The 21502-nt window shown below is 30.7% G+C and overlaps 4 protein-coding genes across 4 annotated transcripts in view; 1 reads left to right on the forward strand and 3 right to left on the reverse strand.

Moving 5' to 3' along the window:
- Positions 1–1328: 1328 nt before the first annotated feature.
- HELRODRAFT_174802 (hypothetical protein) lies at positions 1329–1985 on the reverse strand (the record flags this gene model as incomplete). The annotated part of the gene is made up of 4 exons (XM_009022243.1): positions 1329–1372; positions 1478–1547; positions 1649–1789; positions 1890–1985. 4 exons carry the CDS (start codon positions 1983–1985, stop codon positions 1329–1331), a joined length of 351 nt encoding a protein of 116 aa, XP_009020491.1.
- Positions 1986–2411: 426 nt separating this feature from the next.
- HELRODRAFT_192271 (hypothetical protein) lies at positions 2412–11297 on the forward strand. Its single transcript, XM_009022244.1, has 23 exons — positions 2412–2582; positions 2829–2873; positions 3010–3076; positions 3160–3248; positions 3373–3445; positions 3556–3720; positions 4213–4299; positions 4447–4699; positions 4966–5022; positions 5111–5176; positions 5304–5385; positions 5477–5582; positions 5733–5837; positions 5969–6054; positions 6246–6452; positions 6626–6874; positions 7588–7707; positions 8949–9025; positions 9216–9441; positions 9619–9794; positions 10073–10163; positions 10221–10421; positions 10610–11297. Exons 1-19 carry the CDS (start codon positions 2491–2493, stop codon positions 9224–9226), a joined length of 2037 nt encoding a protein of 678 aa, XP_009020492.1. The 5' UTR covers positions 2412–2490; the 3' UTR covers positions 9227–9441; positions 9619–9794; positions 10073–10163; positions 10221–10421; positions 10610–11297.
- Positions 11298–11604: 307 nt separating this feature from the next.
- Positions 11605–15133, reverse strand: HELRODRAFT_174804 (hypothetical protein; the record flags this gene model as incomplete). The annotated part of the gene is made up of 11 exons (XM_009022245.1): positions 11605–11742; positions 11813–11910; positions 12169–12256; positions 12510–12608; positions 12738–12788; positions 13152–13256; positions 13462–13619; positions 13869–14137; positions 14292–14365; positions 14595–14672; positions 15002–15133. The coding sequence occupies 11 exons, from the start codon at positions 15131–15133 to the stop codon at positions 11605–11607; spliced, it is 1290 nt and encodes a 429-aa protein (XP_009020493.1).
- Positions 15134–19083: 3950 nt separating this feature from the next.
- The window catches only part of HELRODRAFT_174805 (hypothetical protein), a gene marked incomplete at both ends in the record, with an annotated part of 2626 nt that continues 207 nt past the window's right edge, over positions 19084–21502 (reverse strand). The window contains 6 exons of the mRNA XM_009022246.1: positions 19084–19278; positions 19568–19735; positions 19899–19994; positions 20403–20525; positions 20772–20848; positions 21239–21458. Of these exons, the coding sequence (XP_009020494.1) occupies positions 19084–19278; positions 19568–19735; positions 19899–19994; positions 20403–20525; positions 20772–20848; positions 21239–21458 (879 nt within the window). The remainder of the gene's footprint in view (positions 19279–19567; positions 19736–19898; positions 19995–20402; positions 20526–20771; positions 20849–21238; positions 21459–21502) is intronic.

The raw sequence follows: 21502 nt of genomic DNA on the forward strand, positions 1-21502 counted from the left end.
TAGCCATTACTATATATGTACGCCGCAGTTCAAATTTTTCGGGGAGAATTCAAAATAGTTTGAGACCACACCTTGCTTAACATCCGATTCCAAGCCGAGCCAAGCCAAGCTGAGCCAATATGCATAGATTTATAAGCGCTTTTATGTTAATATTTGCTCGCTATATTTATATATTTTATAAATTCATTATAAAAAACAACAGTAGCCATTACTATATATGTACGCACGCAGTTCAAATTTTTCGGGGAGAATTCAAAATAGTTTGAGACCACACCTTGCTTAACATCCGATTCCAAGCCGAGCCAAGCCAAGCTGAGCCAATATGCATAGATTTATAAGCGCTTTTATGTTAATATTTGCTCGCTATATTTATATATTTTATAAATTCATTATAAAAAACAACAGTAGCCATAACTATATATGTACGCACGCAGTTCAAATTTTTCGGGGAGAATTCAAAATAGTTTGAGACCACACCTTGCTTAACATCCGATTCCAAGCCGAGCCAAGCCAAGCTGAGCCAATATGCATAGATTTATAAGCGCTTTTATGTTAATATTTGCTCGCTATATTTATATATTTTATAAATTCATTATAAAAAAACAACAGTAGCCATTACTATATATGTACGCCGCAGTTCAAATTTTTCGGGGAGAATTCAAAATAGTTTGAGACCACACCTTGCTTAACATCCGATTCCAAGCCGAGCCAAGCCAAGCTGAGCCAATATGCATAGATTTATAAGCGCTTTTATGTTAATATTTGCTCGCTATATTTATATATTTTATAAATTCATTATAAAAAACAACAGTAGCCATAACTATATATGTACGCACGCAGTTCAAATTTTTCGAGGAGAATTCAAAATAGTTTGAGACCACACCTTATATGATTTGATCCATATATATAGAATATATACATTATAATGAATGATATATTCTATATATATGTTGTGATCATATACTTATAATACTTGTAACTTATTTGTTTCATTACTTTTATTGTAAAACCCACCTTTTATAACAAATAATGGTTATGAAAAACATGTTTTATTGTTCTGTAGAAATTCATAAACGGAATATTTACAGAAAACCCATCAGAGAAGAACACATTTTTTAGCAATTCTTCATGTAAAATCTACCATTCGAATAATTTATAAATCAAGTTAAAGAATGTAGTGATTTTAATAAAATTTAAAAAGCTCATTGTAAAATGTACATATTATTTTATTTACATGTTATAGAGATTTGTGCACACAGAGATCATTGGCAGCTGTCTTTAAATGTAAGAATTGATAAACATTTACACACAAACACAGACACACTCAATTAACTGTCATCTTCCTCTTCCTCACTCTCACATGCTCTAGGTCCTGAATAACACAAAATACATAATGAAAATATTGAATCAACATCAGAAAAAAGTATTGAAAACTTAAAATATTAACAGCAATAAGTAGAAAATTCTAAAAACACACCTGATTTTACAGCAGTAATTCCATTTGCATTCAAATCCATTAATGGTTCTTGATTTACAGCATTAGTAAACTGAAAAATGTAAATTTTGTAAATAAAATTATTATTTATTCAACAAACTAAACTGAAAGATATCAATTACAAATGAAATTTTAAACGAAAAATTTTCTAACATCAACTGGTTTCTCAGAAACTGGAAGTGGGGCAGCAAAAAAAGTTGTGCTTGTTGTAGTGCTCAGTTGTTGCTGCAACAGTTGGGTTTGTTGCTCATTTTTCTGCTTTCGAATGTAGCTCTGTAATGCTAATTCTTCAACCTACCAAAATAACAAAAATAGAAACTTCTTATTTAATTTTACTCTCATAAATATAAATTGTTATAAAATATTAAATGCTTTATTTAAAATTAAAATTTACTTTTAATCGATTGAGATGGTCATTTAATTTTGAGAGAATCTTCAGTAAAACTTTTTCCTCTTCTTTCAACAGACTAAGCTCCACACTGCACGCCATTCTATTTTTTTAATAATTTTAATAAACTTTAACTTTGAAAAATGATTGACGGTACAACCCAACCGTCTGAAACTTCACGATTATTCTAGTTATGTGCTTCACGAGGTATTTTAAATTGGTTGCTTATAGATGGATTGAGACAACTAAAAGTTAACAGTAGTTATTATAATTTGTATGGCAAAGCAAAAATCGTGTAGTGTGCGAAATGGTGGAATTAAAATTTGCTTTGAAAGTGTGTTTTTGATTAAAATTAGTTTAACATAAAATAAATTATATATAAAATTAATAAATTAATTTTTATTTGTTTAAAAACAAAGTAATCTATCAATAAAAGAGAGTATTTTATTAAATTCTGATTAATTTTATTCTATACCTCAAAAGGTATGGTCATCAACATTAAATGTTTAAAAGTTAAACTTGCTTCAAATGTTTGCGTAGTTAAATTTTTTACCAAAAATAAACTTCAAATATTAAAAAAGAACTTAAAAACTATCCTAGATTCAAGATGATTCCAATAAATTTCAAAGAGATAGAGTCTGGAGTTATTTTTGAAAAGCACACAATTGATGAAATCAATGGAATTGAGAAACGGATTAGGTTTTTTTAAAATTCGTTTTGATTGAAACCCCATTTGATTTGAGTCCCTTATCAGTTGAATTGGTTGATTGTAGTCGATTGATTAGTTATCATATTAATTTTACTACCAAAACTAACTAATTTTAAAAATTATTGTATTGCCTATCAATCAATGATTAATATTTATTTTTTTATTTAATTTCAAATAATTAATAACGATTATTTTTCTATTTCTATTACATTATAATATTTTAATTCTTAAAAAAGGCAAGAAATAGATAAAAAGAAAGAGGAGCTAAGGCAGATGGTTGGGTTAGTGGTTCAGTTTATTTAATTAATATTAATGTTTTTAATTGTAATGTTTTAATTAATAATTATTCATAAATGCAAGCATGGCTTACAAAGACTATTAATTGTAATTTAACATTTTGATTACAAAACATTATAGGCAACGATATAGAGAGTTAATTGAAGCTGCTGATACTATCACTGACATGAAGAATGGGAGTGAAAAGGTTTTTATCCTATTTTTATTCTTTCATTATTTGAAAATATTGTAAATCCTATTTTTAAACGATTATAATAATTATATTTTCAGGTTTTGGAATCCATACAAAAGTTACAGAAGTTATGTCAAAATCTAAAAGAGAAATCTTCATCTTTATCGTCGAAACAACCTGTTTCTAAGTTTGTATGTGTGTGTGTATGTGTGTGTGTGTGTGTTAACTTATATATGGATAGATAGATAAATAAATAAATGGATGACAGAGTAAATGGATGAATAATTGAATGAATTAATTAATAATAAAAGTTTAACAGAAGAAGAAATGACTCATAGGTCAAACTCTGCATGCTTGAAAATTCTTCTAGAGCTGCCATCAAAAGTAATAATAAATCCGTTCGAAATTATTATTTATCATAATAATAATTATTATTCTTTTCATGATATAATTAAATATTATAAAATTATTTTAAATTTCGTTTCTTGCCAAAGATCTGGTGTCACATGGATGACAACGAGTATTTGGAATCTTCCAGAATTTATTTACTCGGCCAGCATATACACGCCCATCTCTGTTCAGGGATGGATGAACAGCTGATCGGTCTGGTCGTCAAACATTGGGGTAACGTCGGCCATTTGAAGAAAGTTATTATAAAGGTTAGGTTTCCTTTTAAACATTTTGATAGTTTCGTCTTGCTGGCCATGATGCTATATGCTTTTTCTGAAAAATAAAAATGATGACAATTGTGATGATGGTGGCTACGATGACGATGATGATGATGATGACGACGACGATGATGATGATTTTATCTTCATCCCAACAGAATGCAGAGGATATCTTGAAGGATGTAGCTGCCAGTGACAAGGCCTGTTAATGATATCAAAATTGGAAAATTCTCAAGACGCCATCTTCTAATTTAACATATAATTAACATAATTTATTTATCAATTTTTTTCACAATTTGAATATTATATCATCCCCATATACCTATTTTTAATCTTTCGATGTATTTTTAATACAAGCAAATGATACATTAATGGATTTTCAATTTGCCCAAATGATATGCTAATATATTTTCACTTTATGATAATGATATGTTAATTTCACGTTAGTTTATGTTTACGGTATGCAAATTTGATCCCAAATAGCTGGTGGTCGATTGCTTGTGCACGTTGTCATTGCTAGTGAACAAGCCTGTTGATGCGGTGTTCAAGGAATTTCTGGATATAAGAATCGTAAGATAATTATTACTTTAATTGTTTTTATTATTGTTGTTGTTGTTGTTATGATAATAATAATAATTATTATTATTATTGCATTTTGTATAAATTACAATTTAAAAAAATAAATGAATGAAATAAACGAATAATTTTTTTTACCAGCAACAGTTTAACAGTGTGGCTCCGAGCAGTAATGGTAGTAGTGCTGGTCTGAGTAGTAATGGTAGTAGTAGTAGTAGTAGTAGTAGTGGTAGCGGTGGTGGTGGTAGTAGTAATAGTAGTAGAGATGTGCAGAGTATAAAACCATTGATATGCGATATTGTCGATAATTTCACGTCTACATTGAGGCAAATTCATTATCTATTCTTTGCTCCCGTCTCGAACGATGATGGCAATGGCAATGGCGCCAATTTCGGTGAGCGATAATAAGAGAACGATGATGATGATGATGATAGTTGTAGTGAAGATGACAGTGATTAACGACGACGATGATGATGATGAATGATATTGAGGATAGGACGATGATGTTGGTTATGTTATTATGAATCATCTCGTTTATCTTGACGACGACGACGATGACGATGATGATAACAGTTATTATCATAATTATATTATGATATTATCTCTTCTTTTTTTTCAAACTTATTTAATAATAATAATATTTAATCATTTAAAAATCAGAAATGGACAATCTTTTCTCAAGGACGTTAATGAACTGTTTGAATAAAGATTCTTCTGGTAATAATAATAATGATAATTAATATTATTTATTATTAATAATAATAATAACTATAATTATTAATTATTATCATTATTATTCTCGCAGATTTTATAAAGAAATCTGAAATCTTATCAGAGCAAGCCATCAACCTGCTCCCTAAAACAGTTCTAAGTAAAATATTTCGAATGTTTTTTTTTCAAAATTATTAAAACAATAAAAAAAGTTGTAGATGTAATTAATAATAATAATAGTGTTTATAATAATAATGTTAAAAATAATAATAATAATATTCTCATAGACTTCAAGCCCACAGTTAAATCCGAATTGAAACCATTGGAAAAAGATTTTGTTAAAAATGAAACAAAAACATTTGTTGAAAAGTAAATTTAACTTCAATTTTTCATAATTATTATTAGTGATAATAGAGTTATTATTGTTATTATTATGATTATAATTTTTTCAAATGTCAAGGTCGACCAGATCGGTAAACAGTGGTTTCAGTTCTTTGTTCGAGTACATCGTTAATATAACATCTTTGGCCTCTACTAGAAGAGATGTCATTACCGTCATTAAAAAGGTTCTTTGTTATTTGCATTCATGTTTTTTCTTATTTTTTTGTTTTTTGGGGCTTTGTTCCTCTTTTTTTTTGATAAATTGGTTTGAAAAAAATTAATTTGAAAAAAAAATAAATCAACGCTTGTTTGTTTAATTATCTGTTTACATATAGAACTGTAAGAAATGTGATTGGCCGAAGATATGCAATGACGTCATCGGGCACGACCTTGACATTTGGAAGGAGTTTTTGAAGGGTCACTTCATTAAGAGAATGAAGGTCGGCGATGACGATGATGATGATGACGACGACGATGATAATGATGATGTTGACTGCTTTGGTGTATTGCTGACCAATCAGAATTGATATCATTTTCATCATAATTGATATACCATCATCATCGTTATCAGACCTTGATAGAGCAACATGTATCATTGATACTGAGTTCAACGAAGACTGATATATCAGATACTCTCAACAGAACGTTCCACGCTAAGTTTGTATTTCTATCTTTAAATTTGTGTAGCACCTTGTTTTTAGATTTTTTACGAAAAAAAAATTATTGTCAGTTTGTGTAGTTTTGTTTTCAGTGTATAAGTTTTTACGATAATATGTCAATAATAATAATAATAACAATAATTAAATCAATAATGACATAAATATTTATAATACAAACAATAACAACAGATCAAACAAACCAACATCATCATCAACGACGACGACATCAATGTTTGAACGGGACATCTCAACTTACATTTGGCTCGAGGGCAAAACTGACATCGACCTGTCAATCATCTGGGGGGGTCCAATTAGGAGCAGCGCTTCCGGCAGCAGTGGCAGTAGTAGTAGTGGTTTGGCAATGAAAGCAAAAGGTTATACACCTGAGATTCAAAGGTTCGTTTGATTATGATGATGATTTTATTGTTGTTGATGATGATGATTACAATGGTGATGGTGAATACCAGGATGATGATGACGATGATGATGACGACAGCAATAATTACGAGAGCGACGATGATAATGATTATGACGGAAATAGTAACGATGACTTATTCAACCCTTTGCAGTCTCAACCACTCACTGAACTCGAAACTACGCTCCTTATTGGACGAGGTCGCCAGTTACGCCAGCCAATCAGAGAAAGCTTCGCTCGCAGCTGCCACACCAACATCATCATCGAATCATTTCTTGTTTCGCAATGATAACTCTGATAATGATGATGATAATAGTCTAAATAAAAATAGCAATGATGCTGATGATGATATGAGTAAAGTTCAGGAACTACTAAGAACTACATGTGAGAAATTCACCATAGAGTAAGAGTTCTTGTTAGAGGCTCACCGAATATCCGACTATTTTTAAAGGCCAAACAGCCAAATATTGCAATTTTTTTCAATTCACTTTCTTGCGATTCCATAGCAATAATTGTTCGTTATTAATAGCAGAAAACTTATTTTTAGCCAACAAAGCTATTAAAACATCTGAATTTTTGAACAAGGGATGGAATTTTATTTCAAAATTTCGGGTTTTTCGGTTTCGTCCAATAGTAGATCGGCTATTCGGTGCATCCCCGATCATCAATATCATTAATAATAATAATAATATCATTATTATTATATCAATGCTGTTATTGATGATGTTATTATTGTTTTTTTCATTGTTATTTGGATTATGTTATGAAAAATTTCTATACTATAAAGGCTGATGGAGTTCATGCTGGAGCAAGTTAGTTCTTCAGAGGAACAACTCAACAACAACAACAACAAAAACATTTATGACGTCAATAACAACAATAATAGTGCTTCTACTACAGACGATGATGACGACCTAATACCACTCTATAAGTAATGATATATGATTATGACGATGATGATGATTGATAGATAACGTGTGAAGATGATGATGATTGCGATGACGACGACGACGACGATGATAACAACAACATCAACAACAACATCAATAACCGCAACATCAACAACCACAGCAACATCCATAACCACAACACTAATAATAACAACAACAAAAACAGAATTATTTTCATCGGTCGCTGGGCAACGAGTCTCAGTGAAACCTGCCCATCCCTGAAATCCTCCATGACGGAAGTTGACGCTGCTGCCGCTGCTAGTGACGTCATTGTTACATCATCGTCGTTAGTTATTTTCGTTGCTTCTGCTGTAGATGTTGGTGATGCTTTCTATCTGATGTTGTTGCTTACATAATTTCACAAGTTTTTAATTTCCTCTAGATTACCGAAATTGCTGAATAAGACTGTTGCAAACGTGAAACCGACAACAACAACAAGCAACAACAACGACAACAACAACATTTGGTCGAACGTTCTGGAAAGAATTGATTCATTCTGCCAACGGGTGTACATGTATGTGTGTATGTGTGCTGTTGCAATTTGTGTTTGGCTGGCTGGCTGCTTGATTGATTGATTGGTTGATTAGTTGATGGGTTGATTGGTTGATTAGTTGGTGGATTGATTGGTTGATTAGTTGGTGGGTTGATTGATTAGCTGGTTGGTTGATTGATTGATTGGTTGGCTGGCTGGCTGGTTTATTGGTTTATTGGTTGGTTGATTGATCGATTGATTTATTAGCTTGTTGGCTGAGTCGACGAATTTTATGATTGGGCTGGTTTGTTGATTAATTGAATTGCGAATTTTGTGAAGACTAATTGATTGAATGAATGACTGATTGAATGAATGATTGAATGAATGATTGATAGATTGAATGAATGAATGATTGATCCACAAGGGTATGGTCCAATCACATAGTGACGATGTTGACTGGACAACTCAAGAGATCGTTAATGACGTTACTGCATAGACCTATAAACGGATTTCTGTCCAATTGCACGGTTCTTTGTTGTTGTTATTGTCGATTTGTTAATAATAACAATGATAATAATAATTATGATAATAATTATAATAATAATAATTATAATAATAATTATGATAATAATAATTATGATAATAATAATTATGATAATAATAATTATGATAATAATAATTATGATAATAATAATTATGATAATAATAATTATGATAATAATAATTATGATAATAATAATTATGATAATAATAATAATAATAAAAAGCAATGGGAAACGATAACGGTCGATGAAGAGAATGAAGAGGGAAAGGTAGTTAAGTCCTGTATAAAGATACCTATGCAGGTTATGATCATGATGGAGATTTTGGTGGCGGTACTGATGACGATGGTGATGTATAAAGTTTGAATTGAGATGGTGATGTATAAAGTTTTACTAAAGATGATGATGAGTTTTTTTTCTCCATAAAGCTCTTGAATATTAATTTACTTTTTTATTTATTCACTTATTAATTGATTAATTAATTAATTAATTCATTCATTCATTCATTGTTAGGCCTCATGGAATGTGCAAAATGTATTGTACGCACTATGCACACATATCAACAAAGTCGGCGGGCACGTTATGCACAGGTTATTCATTCATTCGTTTAATTATCCGTTCTTTCACTCATTCATTCTTTGAAACATTCATTGATTGATTCATCCATTTATCCAGCCATTTTTTATCTATTCATTTGTTGATTGATTGATTTACTCATTTATCCATCCATCATCCATCCATCCATTCATTCATTCATTCATTCATACATTCGTCTAACAGATCGATTCTAAACAGCCTAACGACAAGCTTACTAGACAACATACTTTCAATCTATCTTGAACTACTATCATCAAAACCACCACTGCCGCCATCATCATCAGCAGCAGCACCTACGTCATCGTTGCCATCGTCATCATCTCGAAATGACGTCATCCCGCAAAATTATGCTATGCAGATGTGGTTTGATGTCAAATATCTGTCCAATCTGTTGGCCTGCGTCGACGAGGTTGTGATGATGATGATGATTGTGATAATGATTGTGAAGATTGTGATGATGATGTGATGATGATTGTGATGATGACGATGATTGTGATGATGAATAAATAAACGATTAGTTGATCGAACGAGTGAATGAGTGACAGACAGAATGAATTAATAAACAAATAAATGAATGAAAATGCAGACAAGATCATCGTCGTCGTCGTCATCACTGACAACAACAGCAAACAAAGTCACAGAAACTTTAGAAGCCATCGAGTCAATGGTCGATCCGTTCGATTTTGATGTCTTCAAAAGTTACCTATTGAGAAACACGAACAAGCAAATGCAAAAAACTTATGTATGTTTGTTTGTTCGTTGGTATGTATGTATGTGTGAATTATGTACGTGTTTGTGTATGTATGTACGTATCTGTGTGTTAGAGGTGAGCGGGAATTGAAATCTGTTCCCAATTCCCTCCATTTTTTTTTCATTCCCGATCCTCTCCCGAATTCACATTTATGACAACGTACCTGAAATACCACATCCTTCATTTTTTTAAACTCATTCTCGCGTTTTCCCTTCTATTCCCTCCCGATTCCAATAGAGTTATATAGGGTTATATAAAGTTCCCATTCCCGCCCGTCATTCCCGAACAGCGATTCCCTAAAATTACAATTCCCGAAAATTAAGTTTTACCAATTCCCAAAGGAATCCCATGGGATTCGCGTTCCCATGCTCACCTCTACTGTATGTATGTATGTTTTTAAATAATTTTCTTTCAAGCACATTTAAAACCCCTCAAAGATTTTGTACGGTTTAGCTTTGGGATCGGAAAGATCATCATTATCATCATTCCCATCGTCGTCGTCGTTTCTGACGTCATCATCATCATCAGGAGGACAGCATGATCAGCATCATGTTGCCTATCTATCTGATGTTTCTGGAAGGTTCCCGTTGTTACCTATCCCGCATACTGCTAGTAAACAATATCAATCTAATTTAGAGGTGAATATTCTTTCCTATGAATATTTATTCAATTTGGAGTTCATTTTACACACGCACGCACCAACACACGCACACATCAACACACGCACACATCAACACACGCATATACATATATATTATAATGTAATTATACTCATGATATAATAATGATATATTATAATTAATAACTATAAATTTAAAATCTTTAGCATAAAGCAGCAATGAACTCAAGACAAGCAGCAACAATGACATCCGCTACTACAAACAGCAACAACAAAGTTGACGCCAACAACTCCAACATCAAAACGTCGTCGTTTACGTCATCATTTCCATCGTCGTCATCATCATCATTTCCTCAAGCTCCTCCTCTTCCACCCAGAGCAGGATCATCATCATTCCTTGAAGAAATGAGTCGTTTGTTTGGTAGTGGGGGCAGTGCAAATGCCTTGTACAACAAGTGAATGAGTGCGTGAATAAATAAAGGAAGAAAGATCAAGTGAAAGAAAGTAGTAGTGATAGAGTGCGTGAATGAGCAATAGAATAAACGAGGAAAGAAATAAGTAAATCTTATATCAATTCACCCATCCATAACTTACTTTCAATTTTCAACAAGCAAATTAACTTTGTAGCGTATGATAATATTAATAACAATAGTTTTGATGAAAAACTAACTGTCCACAGTTCAACTAACAAAGAAGTTACTACTGACAATACATTCGATGCATTACTACTGCAAATTTTTCATTACAAATGGGCTTAGATTGTTATTATGATTGTTATTATTATTATTGTTGTTGTCGTTATTTAGTTATTTTATTACTGTTATTACGTAAACGCGTAACGAAAATTGAACTAAATGAAAAACGAATTCCCTTTAAATTGTACATCACCTACCATGTTGGTTTTTTTTGCCTTATTTCTTCTTTGAATAAACAGTAGAGTAGTTGATATAATCTCTCTCTCTACACATATACAAACACACACACACACAGAGAGAGAGAGAGAGAGAGAGAGAGAGGGGGGGGGGGGAAAGAGATAATTCAAATTGCTATAAAGAGCGTAACAAAACGAAAACATGCGAACATTGTATACAAAAAATGAATTCTAAATAAATAATATATAATTACAGCTGCGATTATCTGCAATTATAGAGACATCATGACTAATTATAATTAATTACAATCATATTAAAAAATAATTACAGTCATAATTTTGAATTAATTTTTTTCATTTTGATATCTTCCAGTGCCTTGATGACGGCCTTCACTTTGTCGTTCTTGTTTTCTTCTGGAATGTTCAAAATTTCGTAGAGTCGCTTCTGACTTATAAATCGTAATATCTCCTGTTTATAAAATAATAATTATTATTATAATTATGATAAATTATAGTTGTAATACCAATAATTTCGAAACCTGTGATTTGAAGGTAATGTTTTCTCTCTCTTGCATTGTGAGCTGTTTGCACAAGTTAATAGGCACCCTCTCGCACGGGTCCTGCAGGCCTGGACCGTCTTTTTTTGAATAAATTAAGACGTATAAATGAACTAATTAATACAACTGTAATAGGAATGAATAAATTAACCAAAAATCAAGTAGAATTTCATGAGAATCTACATAAGAAAAGCAAACATCAGCAGGAAGAAAACAGTCAGTCAACAATTATCTACTCTGTCCATCAATCAATCAATTAACCAATTAATTATTAATTAATTAATCAATCAACCATCCTCCAGACAGCATACCAGGTAACAAGGCACCGGATGATATACTCTCAAAAAATCTCAGGACGGCTTCACTGATTGAAATCTGTGCTCCACTGGACGAACTCAAAACCTTGAATAACAATTGCTGCAACATCTAAAAGTGAATTTATATTATTATCTATTTAATATTATTAAATAATTAATATTATTTAAGTATATTATTATCATTCTTATTACCACTAAGCATTGCTGTTGTGTCACTAAATCTTTAACATAATTAAATTGAATTATCACTAATAATTTTAGTAAAGTACTATGAATATGATTATATTATCATTTATCATTGTTAAATTGCTTTTATTATTATAACAAACTATTATAATTTAGGTAATGTTTAATAAAGTCACCACCCAAATATTTAGAACGGTTAGTGTCGGGTCATTACTGCATAGATCTCTTAATACTCTAAAGACAGGTTCACAATGGTTCAATAGATACATCTTTGACTGCAAAGAAATAAATTCGTGAAAAAAAAATAAAAATTAAATAATAAAAGAATGTTAATAGATCAGGTAACTAATTTAAAAGAACATGAACACACACACGCCACACACACACGCACACAAATGCACAACCTCAAACCATCTAGCTCTTCTTATAGCTAGTAAGGCCTCGTCACAACATTCCTGAGACAGCATGTCGGGTGGGTCATGTGGGATGTTTGCTGTTGAAATAATTATTTAATTTGATTTAAATATATGATATAATTAATCATAAAATATAATAATATCAATTATTATTCATAATATTGGTAATTGATTCGTAATATTATTAATTAATCATTAACTATGAGTCACGGATTCATAATAGTAATCGTAATGATCAAATAACCAAAACAATCCAGCCAAAAAATTAACAACTTAATCAACCAATAAATCAACCAATTAATCAGTCAACTAATCAATCAACCAATCAGCCGACCAACCATTGAATAATTTAAATGGATGTTTCCTGACGAGTTTCGACGTTAGTGAAATGGTACAAGACACCTGGGGAACTGCCAGGGGATCAACTGGAGCCACTACAAAACAGCCTCCATTTCTATTCAGTGTCGTCTGATAACTACTTTCATTATCTTCTGATGGCGTCACTTTCTGCAGGATTGGCCAGAAAATATTATACATAATTAGTTATAACAAAAACTATTGTTCTTATTTATTTATTTAATTAATTAATTATTAAGTATTTCAAACTTTTATTGCAAAATTCTAAAAAATCTAATAATAGAAACAACAAAATTTCCTCAAGAATAATAAAAGTAACAAAAAACAGCTTCAAAAACTAAAGTAAAGTGCACACAGTGAGCTGTTCGTCGAAGTATTCCTTCATCTTGACTAGTGTTGAAAATGTTGGCTTATCCCTCGAAACCACCACGAGGCAAACTCGCACATCTCCGGCCATTAGCAGACCATTTCCTAGTAGGCCAACCCTGACGCTGCCTAATAACTGTCTTTCTCCTGAAATTAGTGAATTTTATTAGAGTGTGTGTGTGTGTTGGAAGTTGGAACTAATATAGCTAGTTTGTTGTTGTTACCAAATGGTTGCAATGTTTCAAAAAATTTGTTAAAAAAAGCCGTCATTAACATTAATATTATTAATACTAATACAGCTATTAGCACTACTATTCCTTCTACTACTACTACAAATACTAATACTCTTATTGAAATTCACCATACTTATTGCTATTACGGATATGCAATGCTTACCCATACCATCAGTATTTATATTTTCTTTATTTTTATCGCCACCATTCCGATCATCATCATCATTCTCGACGTTCATGTCTTCAGTGTCATCTTTCTTTATATTTTCTAATGATTCTACGTTAATTTCATTTTCAGTTTTCATATCTATGTTTTGTTGCTGCGAATCTGTGGCTGTTGTTGCTACTGTTGACGCGCTGGCCACGACACTTTCGTTTATTTGTTTGCTGATGCCATCGTTGCTTTCAGCTTTTTGGGCTTCTATAGCTAAACTTTGATAGAATTTAGAAATATTTTAGTGGGTTATTACCATTAATAATTTATATAAATATATATATATATATACATCTATGAAATTGAAAAAATTTAAATGAATTTCAAAATAAAAATAAAAAATATTTCAAAAAATTAAACATCCTTACTTACTCTCTAACAAACATATCAGAAACGAGCTTCAATGTCTTCTCACAAGTCAGAACAATGTTTTTCACGGCTACAAACTGTAATTGTGTTATTGCGTTGAATTGAGAATGGAAAAAAAGCGCACACACATACACACACGCACAGATATACATATTCATACACACAAACGCACACACAAAGTTTATACTATAGTTCAATTTTTATTCTAAAATATAATAGATTTAAGTACATAAACACAAAATGGACCATAGTCATGAAGAATGAGAAATATATTTATTTAAATTGATCATTTTAATTTTCAATTACTTCAGCTTCTGATGGCGCCAGAGATTCACTTTTCACCATAATCAGTTTGTCATCAACACTCAGTGTATCACAAGTCTCCTTTTAAAAGTTTTAAAAATTAAAATATTTTTAAGACAAATAAAATTTATCTGACCGATAAATAAGTCGTAATGGGCCTCAGTCTCTTACGATGGCACAATACTTTATAAAACGACATTATTAATAAAATATTATTATTACATTACGATTACAATCATAAGAGTCAATTCAAGTCTCAAAGTAAGCAAGAAATTTAAAATAGGGTCTTCTCATCTATATGATGTCTCAATCAATGTCTGATGAAAAACATTTATGTGGGTTAATTTGATATTTATTCAAATTTTAAATTAATATTAAAAATTTAATTAAAAATTAACTAAAAAACATACATAATCCTGGAGTGTAGAATGTCCTTTTTCTTTACAATGGTTAATTTTATCTTGGAGATCTACGTGTACTCCACATAACAAACAATAAAATTTAGGACCATTAAACGTTTGAATTTCTTCAATAAAACTCATTTTTATTGAGCCTTTTGCGGCTTTTTCGCTACCTAGTTATCGCTCAATCAGTTGCATAGAAAAAGTATATCAGAAAAAATATACCAGATAGCAAGCACTCAGAGAAATTACATTTTATGTCAATCAATATAAGTATGTGCATGAATCTTGCAAACTTCATAATTTCCTTTATCAAATTATACATTGATAAATTATTCGGTCTATTCAAATGAACATAGGACATTCTATTCATATTCTACATATATGAGTAGACAAATATTTCAATATTTATGAACCAAAAAACTTGTTCTGTTTTGTAATATTCCAAGTTGTATATATAGATTATATCAATTTATATTAATATATTAATTTATTTATATTAACTAAATTTCGTAAAAAAAATATCATAAAGTTAAATAAATATTATATGTGAAAGTATGTACGAGTCCTCGGTTAAAATTTAATCCCGGACTCGATATGAAAGGGTGTAAAGAAAAAGATAGAGAGAGAAAAGAGAGAGAAAAAGGAACAAGAGACAGAGGAAAGAGAGTGAAAGAAAATATAGTTTTTAAAAAAGAAAGAAAGAGAGAGAGAGAGAGAGAGAGAGAGTGAGAGAATGAAAAAAATGCAGTTTCTATTCATAAAATTAAACCAAATGATGTTCATCATCGACGTGATTTATATTAGAGGATTTCTTAAAGATCTCTACCACTACAGAGCCTTCCTGATCCCTGTGGCAGCTTATTACGCTGTCTAAGAACTTGCAAAACTTCACGACCAACCTAAATTATAAATAAAATAAAAATAAATAATAATAATAACATTTATAGTTGTCATAATTGTAATTTAAAAAAAAACTTTATAATAAAATTCAGACTAACATTTTCAAATATTGAACGCAGAGCAGTCCAACGTCGCCCTTTGATTGGTGAGGAACAAATAAAAAAAAAACAATATTACCTTCATTACACACTTAAATCTTCAATTTCATAGACTGAGTACGTAAATATATGAAATAGTTTTATCTCTCTCTTTCTCTCTCTCTCTCACACACACACACACACAAACGCACACGAACCAAAGCATGTAAATACCGTTGTATTAGGCATTAAACGTACACTTTACGCATACATTCGAACCCTAAAGCCATGATATAACCTCATAACAATTGAAATAATAATAATATCTTAGTGAACTACTTAAAAACGGAAATGAAACTACCATTTTTTTATCAAATATAAGTAGTAGAGCCAGCAAGATGCTGTATAATGACGTCATAGCGCTTAAAATCATCATTGCGTCAGCAATTTGTTCATCGTCAGTTGGGTGGTACTTTTATGTGAAAAAAAGAAAAATTGTTTTTAGAAAAAGGTTTTATATATTCATTCGTTCGTTCGTTCGTTTACTCATTCATCCATCTTGTCATTCACTCATTCATTCGTTACGAATTAAGTAAGTAATATTAAAATGTCGTCTCACAAAGCACGAGAAACAGAACCATTTCTGGAGTTGGATGAGTCTGCTTATGTAGATGGCGCAGGCACTGGAGACGATCGACGAAAGGAGGAATACCTTATAAACCCGCAGGTTGTTTTTTCCGACGCAATTGTTAAAACTGTACGGAAGAAAGAAAAACGAATAAATTTGAAAATAAATTTATTAAATTGGGATATGTAATTGATTTAATTGGCTAAAATATCATTTATCTAATAAAAAAATATTTGATTAAAAATCGCATCGTACATTGGAGCGTTTTTTCTGATTCGAGACATAGAAAAATGATAAAACTTGGAAGGCATTCATCTAAGACTAGCGCTTTCTCTTATGATTTAATTGATTTTTTATATGATTAATTGTGTAGAAAACCAATTAATTAAATTTAATTAACTAAAAAAGTTTTAACAAACATTGGTATATGCTCTTTCTGATTTAGAACGCACATCCCACAGATGTGGCAGTGGTAGGTGAGCCCGTGTTTCGGTTGGTGGCACTTTGAACAGAATAAATAATTTCCTAGAAAGGAATGAATGAATGAATAAATTAGTGAATGAATGAATTTAAATACCATCATCATCATAAATATCATCATCACAATTTTAACAAATTACTATTTCAATACAACTAAATGTAATATAACAAGTGCTGTTCAGCTATCGCATCACATGCGACGTAACTGAGTACGTGTTGCAACTGTTGATATTTGCTTAGGATTAATAAAAGTAAAATCAATAATTTATACAATAATATATAATAATAATAAATAATAATAATAAAGAATTGTAAACCATACCCATTGTATTTTCATTATCAGAGAAAAATATTGAGCCTGGATCCATGAAAACGAGTCTCAATAAACAAACCATCCACACAGCAGAAGAAAAAATATAACCTAAAAAAAATAATTGCTTAAAAAACTAGAAATAAAATATTGAATAAATATCAAACATAATAATTAAACTAAATTAGAAAAAACTTAGAAGTCTAAAAAAAACCAGCAACGAAAAAGAAAGAAGCGGTGCCATCGTAGTATCTCGGTAGAAGTAACCAGAAGATGATACATCCCAATTCACAGCAGCAAAAGATTAGGTAACTTAAACAACAAATTATCCCAGTTAATTCGAGTACGAAATGAAGCGAGCCCAAAATAGGCAGACAGAAATAGATTGTATTTTCTAGTCTTAGGAATTGAAAATATTGCAAATTTATATTTTTATGCTTGTTATGCGCTGGCATCGCTGGCCGGGAAATAATTAATTAAGATCAAATCAAATAATTAAAAAATCTCTTGATTTTATTTTTCAACCATTTTTAAATTTATTGAAAAAATAAATTCAAATCCTCATGAAAAACGCGCTGCTTTTGTTTATAGGTAGGTTACCTTAACAACGATTTACATGGCTGCCTAGCAACCAGCAGTGATGTACACGTACAAAATAAAACTCACGTCATTTCTGGGGTACCACCTCAGTTCAACTTTCTGAAATTTAATCGCGAAATTAGGACCAACGCAGTCAGATAGATTGAAATTTTATTTCATTCAGTGCAAGTAAAAATGTTCGTACTTATTCAAAAGCATGATGAAGAAAAGTGTGTATAGATTAAAACCGACATATAGAAAGTTTAATAACACACACGCACACACACACACACACACTGAAATTGAAAAAGCTACATAATAGATTATACGTATTATAATAATGAAGGGGGAAGAAAATGTAAATTAAAGGTCAGTTTAAAGGTCAATCATATATATATATATATATTATATATTAGATACATATTGTATATATATATATATATATATTATATATTAGGTACATATTGTATATATATATTATATATTAGATACATATTGTATATATATATATATATTATATATTAGATACATATTGTATATATATATATATATATATTATATATTAGATTAAAATTGTTGGAAATGCAATCATTGATGAAAATCACCGCATATTCCGCGTTAGTTAGCTTTCAGTTTAATCTTTCGACTCTTCTGACGGTTGATTGTGAATCATTTCTTGAGTTCAAAACTAAAATTTTTATTTATTTTAGCATGATAGAACAGAAACGCGGAACATGCTGTAACAATATATACATGCATATATGTATTGTATATGTTGTAAAACACCAACACCAATGAAAAGAAAATAAAATTGTCTATTATACCATTAGAATGATTTATTAATATGTCTCTCTCTTTCTTTTCTTTCTTGATTTCTCTCTTTCTCCTTCTAGATATATATGATTATAGCTTTCTGTAGCTATTAGAAAATTAGAAATAACTCCACAATATAATTTTGAGTGTGACAGTTGTTCAATTGATATCAATAAACGATGAATGATAATCAATCAATCAATCAATCAATCAATCAATCAATCAATCGTTTACTCAATCAGTTAATCAATCAACAGACAATCAATGTACAACCAACCCATCAATTTATTCATTCATTCCCTCAATTATTATTATTATTAGTAGAAGTCGCTGCAATAGCGACAGTAGTAGTAGAAGACGTTGCGGCAGTAGTAGCAGTATTTGTAGTAATTTGTGAATAGGGTGGTGGTGGGGGTGGGAAGGTGTAGTCCGCGGGCAGAGGTGGGGGTGCTGGAAAAAAGTTGTTGATGTCCTCATATTTTGGCGGGAGCATGATCTGTTTAAGACAGAAAACAATTATGAATTATTATTATTTTATAAATTATAACTATAATTATTATTATATGAATAATTGTTATCATCATTATAAATTCTATTACGAATATTCTTTAAATCATATTATCATTTAGATATTTTCATCTGAGTTGTGTAAAGAGAGCAATCAGGCAACAATAATAGCAATCAATAATAATATCGTCAATAATTTATAATCATAATAAAAACAACGATAATAATCAAAAACAATAGGAATAATAAAAACCACAATCACCAGAACCATCACTCACCTCAGCAACTCTCAGCCCATCACCATCGGTAACGGCAGACTCGACGTCATCATTATTATTATTTGGTCTTCTGATAACGACGCCAACGTCATCATTGTTGTTGTTGTTGATGGCTACTTGCTGGGAGAGATATTTGTAGCAGGACCAAACTATGCCCATGATGTACACCTGTGTGTAATGATGATGATGTGATCATGATGATAATGATGATGTGATTGCAATGATGATGATGATGATGTGATTGCAATGATCATGATGATGATGCTGATGATGATGTAAATAAATAAATAAAAACAACAACAAACAAAGAAAAAAGAACAATAAACTTCACCTTTAAGCAAAGAACAGAAATTGAAATGAGGACGAACAATCCGACGAGCATGTCCGGCTGCAGATTCTCCAGTTTATCCTTATATGGCAAGTTACCCTAGATTATAAAACTTATTGTATCACACATACAAACATAAACATACATGCATACATACATACACATACAAACATACATACATAGAAAGATACATACACATACAGATATATATATATATATATATACATAAACACAACTATAATTACAGTAATGGTAATATAATTAATAATAAAAAGCAATTTTTGTATTTATTAGGAAATGGTTTGACTAGTAAGAGGCCACAATTATTTATGAACAGCGGGAGAATGGTGAGTAATAATAATAATAATTATAATAATAATAAATAAATGTAAAATAATAACTACAAAGGAAGAATGAATAGTATTAAAAATATTTAATTTATCTTTTTTTACTTCCGATCAATTAGGCCAACAACCAACCAACCGGCCAACCAACCAACCAACTTACATTCTTTTTTATCCAGACCTTAAGATCATCAGCATAAGTGAAGTAGCTTATCAAGTTGAGACTGCTGATGCAAAAATCGAAAACTTGCAGGCCCATAAACGGAGTAAGATATCCCGGTTTATTCTGTTAGAAATGGAATGAGTGATTGAACCAATGAATGAATGGAAAAATGAATCAATGAATGGCTAGCAAACGAATGTATGACAAATGAATTAATGCATGAATAGATGTCTTAAAGATTAGATTAATGAGAGTCTTGCTTGACAAACATAAAAAGGGACTGAATGACATATAAACAATAATCATCATAATAATAACTAATAACGATAATTAATAATAATAAAAAGAAGAAGAATTTAAAATACTTACTACGAGTGTTCCATATATGAGCATGACAGTGATGATGATACAGGATCCAAAGAACAAGATACTACCAAACAAATCACCTATATATATATATATATATATATATATATATATATATATATATATATATATATATATATATATATGAATCAATAAATGAATATGTGAATATGTGTGTGTGCAGATCTCTTTGTGAGGAGATTAACATAAGATAAGACCATATGATGTGTGATCATTCATTATACTGTAGACGATTTGATGGTGACGACAATGAAATGATTAGTAGTAAGAAACATGACGATGACAAAGGCAATTGATAATGATGATAATTAGTGATAATAAACAATGGTGGTTAACATAACAGGTTAGATAAAGCAACAAATTTGTGTAAATTATTGTTAAAAATTAAGATGACAACAGAAAACGATTAATGATGACAATGATGGTGGGTGATCTATAGGCCTCTAAACCTGATTCGTCAAGCGATTTTGACTGTTTCTTCCACCAGAGTGTTGTTGAAGTTGGAGATGATGAGAGTGGGGTAGCAAGTGAAGTAGTGCCAGGGATGACATTTACATCAGGCTTCCATGATTCATTGTTAGTGATCATCTTATTGTTATTATTCAACAACTTCTGATCATTTGATGATGCCAGGAGTAGTAGTGGGATCAGAAAAACTAACTGCATTCCCTAATAAATTGGTAAAAAATTGTTTTTTTAGTGTTAGTCAAGTG

This window comes from Helobdella robusta, assembly GCF_000326865.2.
Source record: "Helobdella robusta unplaced genomic scaffold HELROscaffold_31, whole genome shotgun sequence".
Lineage (NCBI taxonomy): Eukaryota > Metazoa > Annelida > Clitellata > Rhynchobdellida > Glossiphoniidae > Helobdella > Helobdella robusta.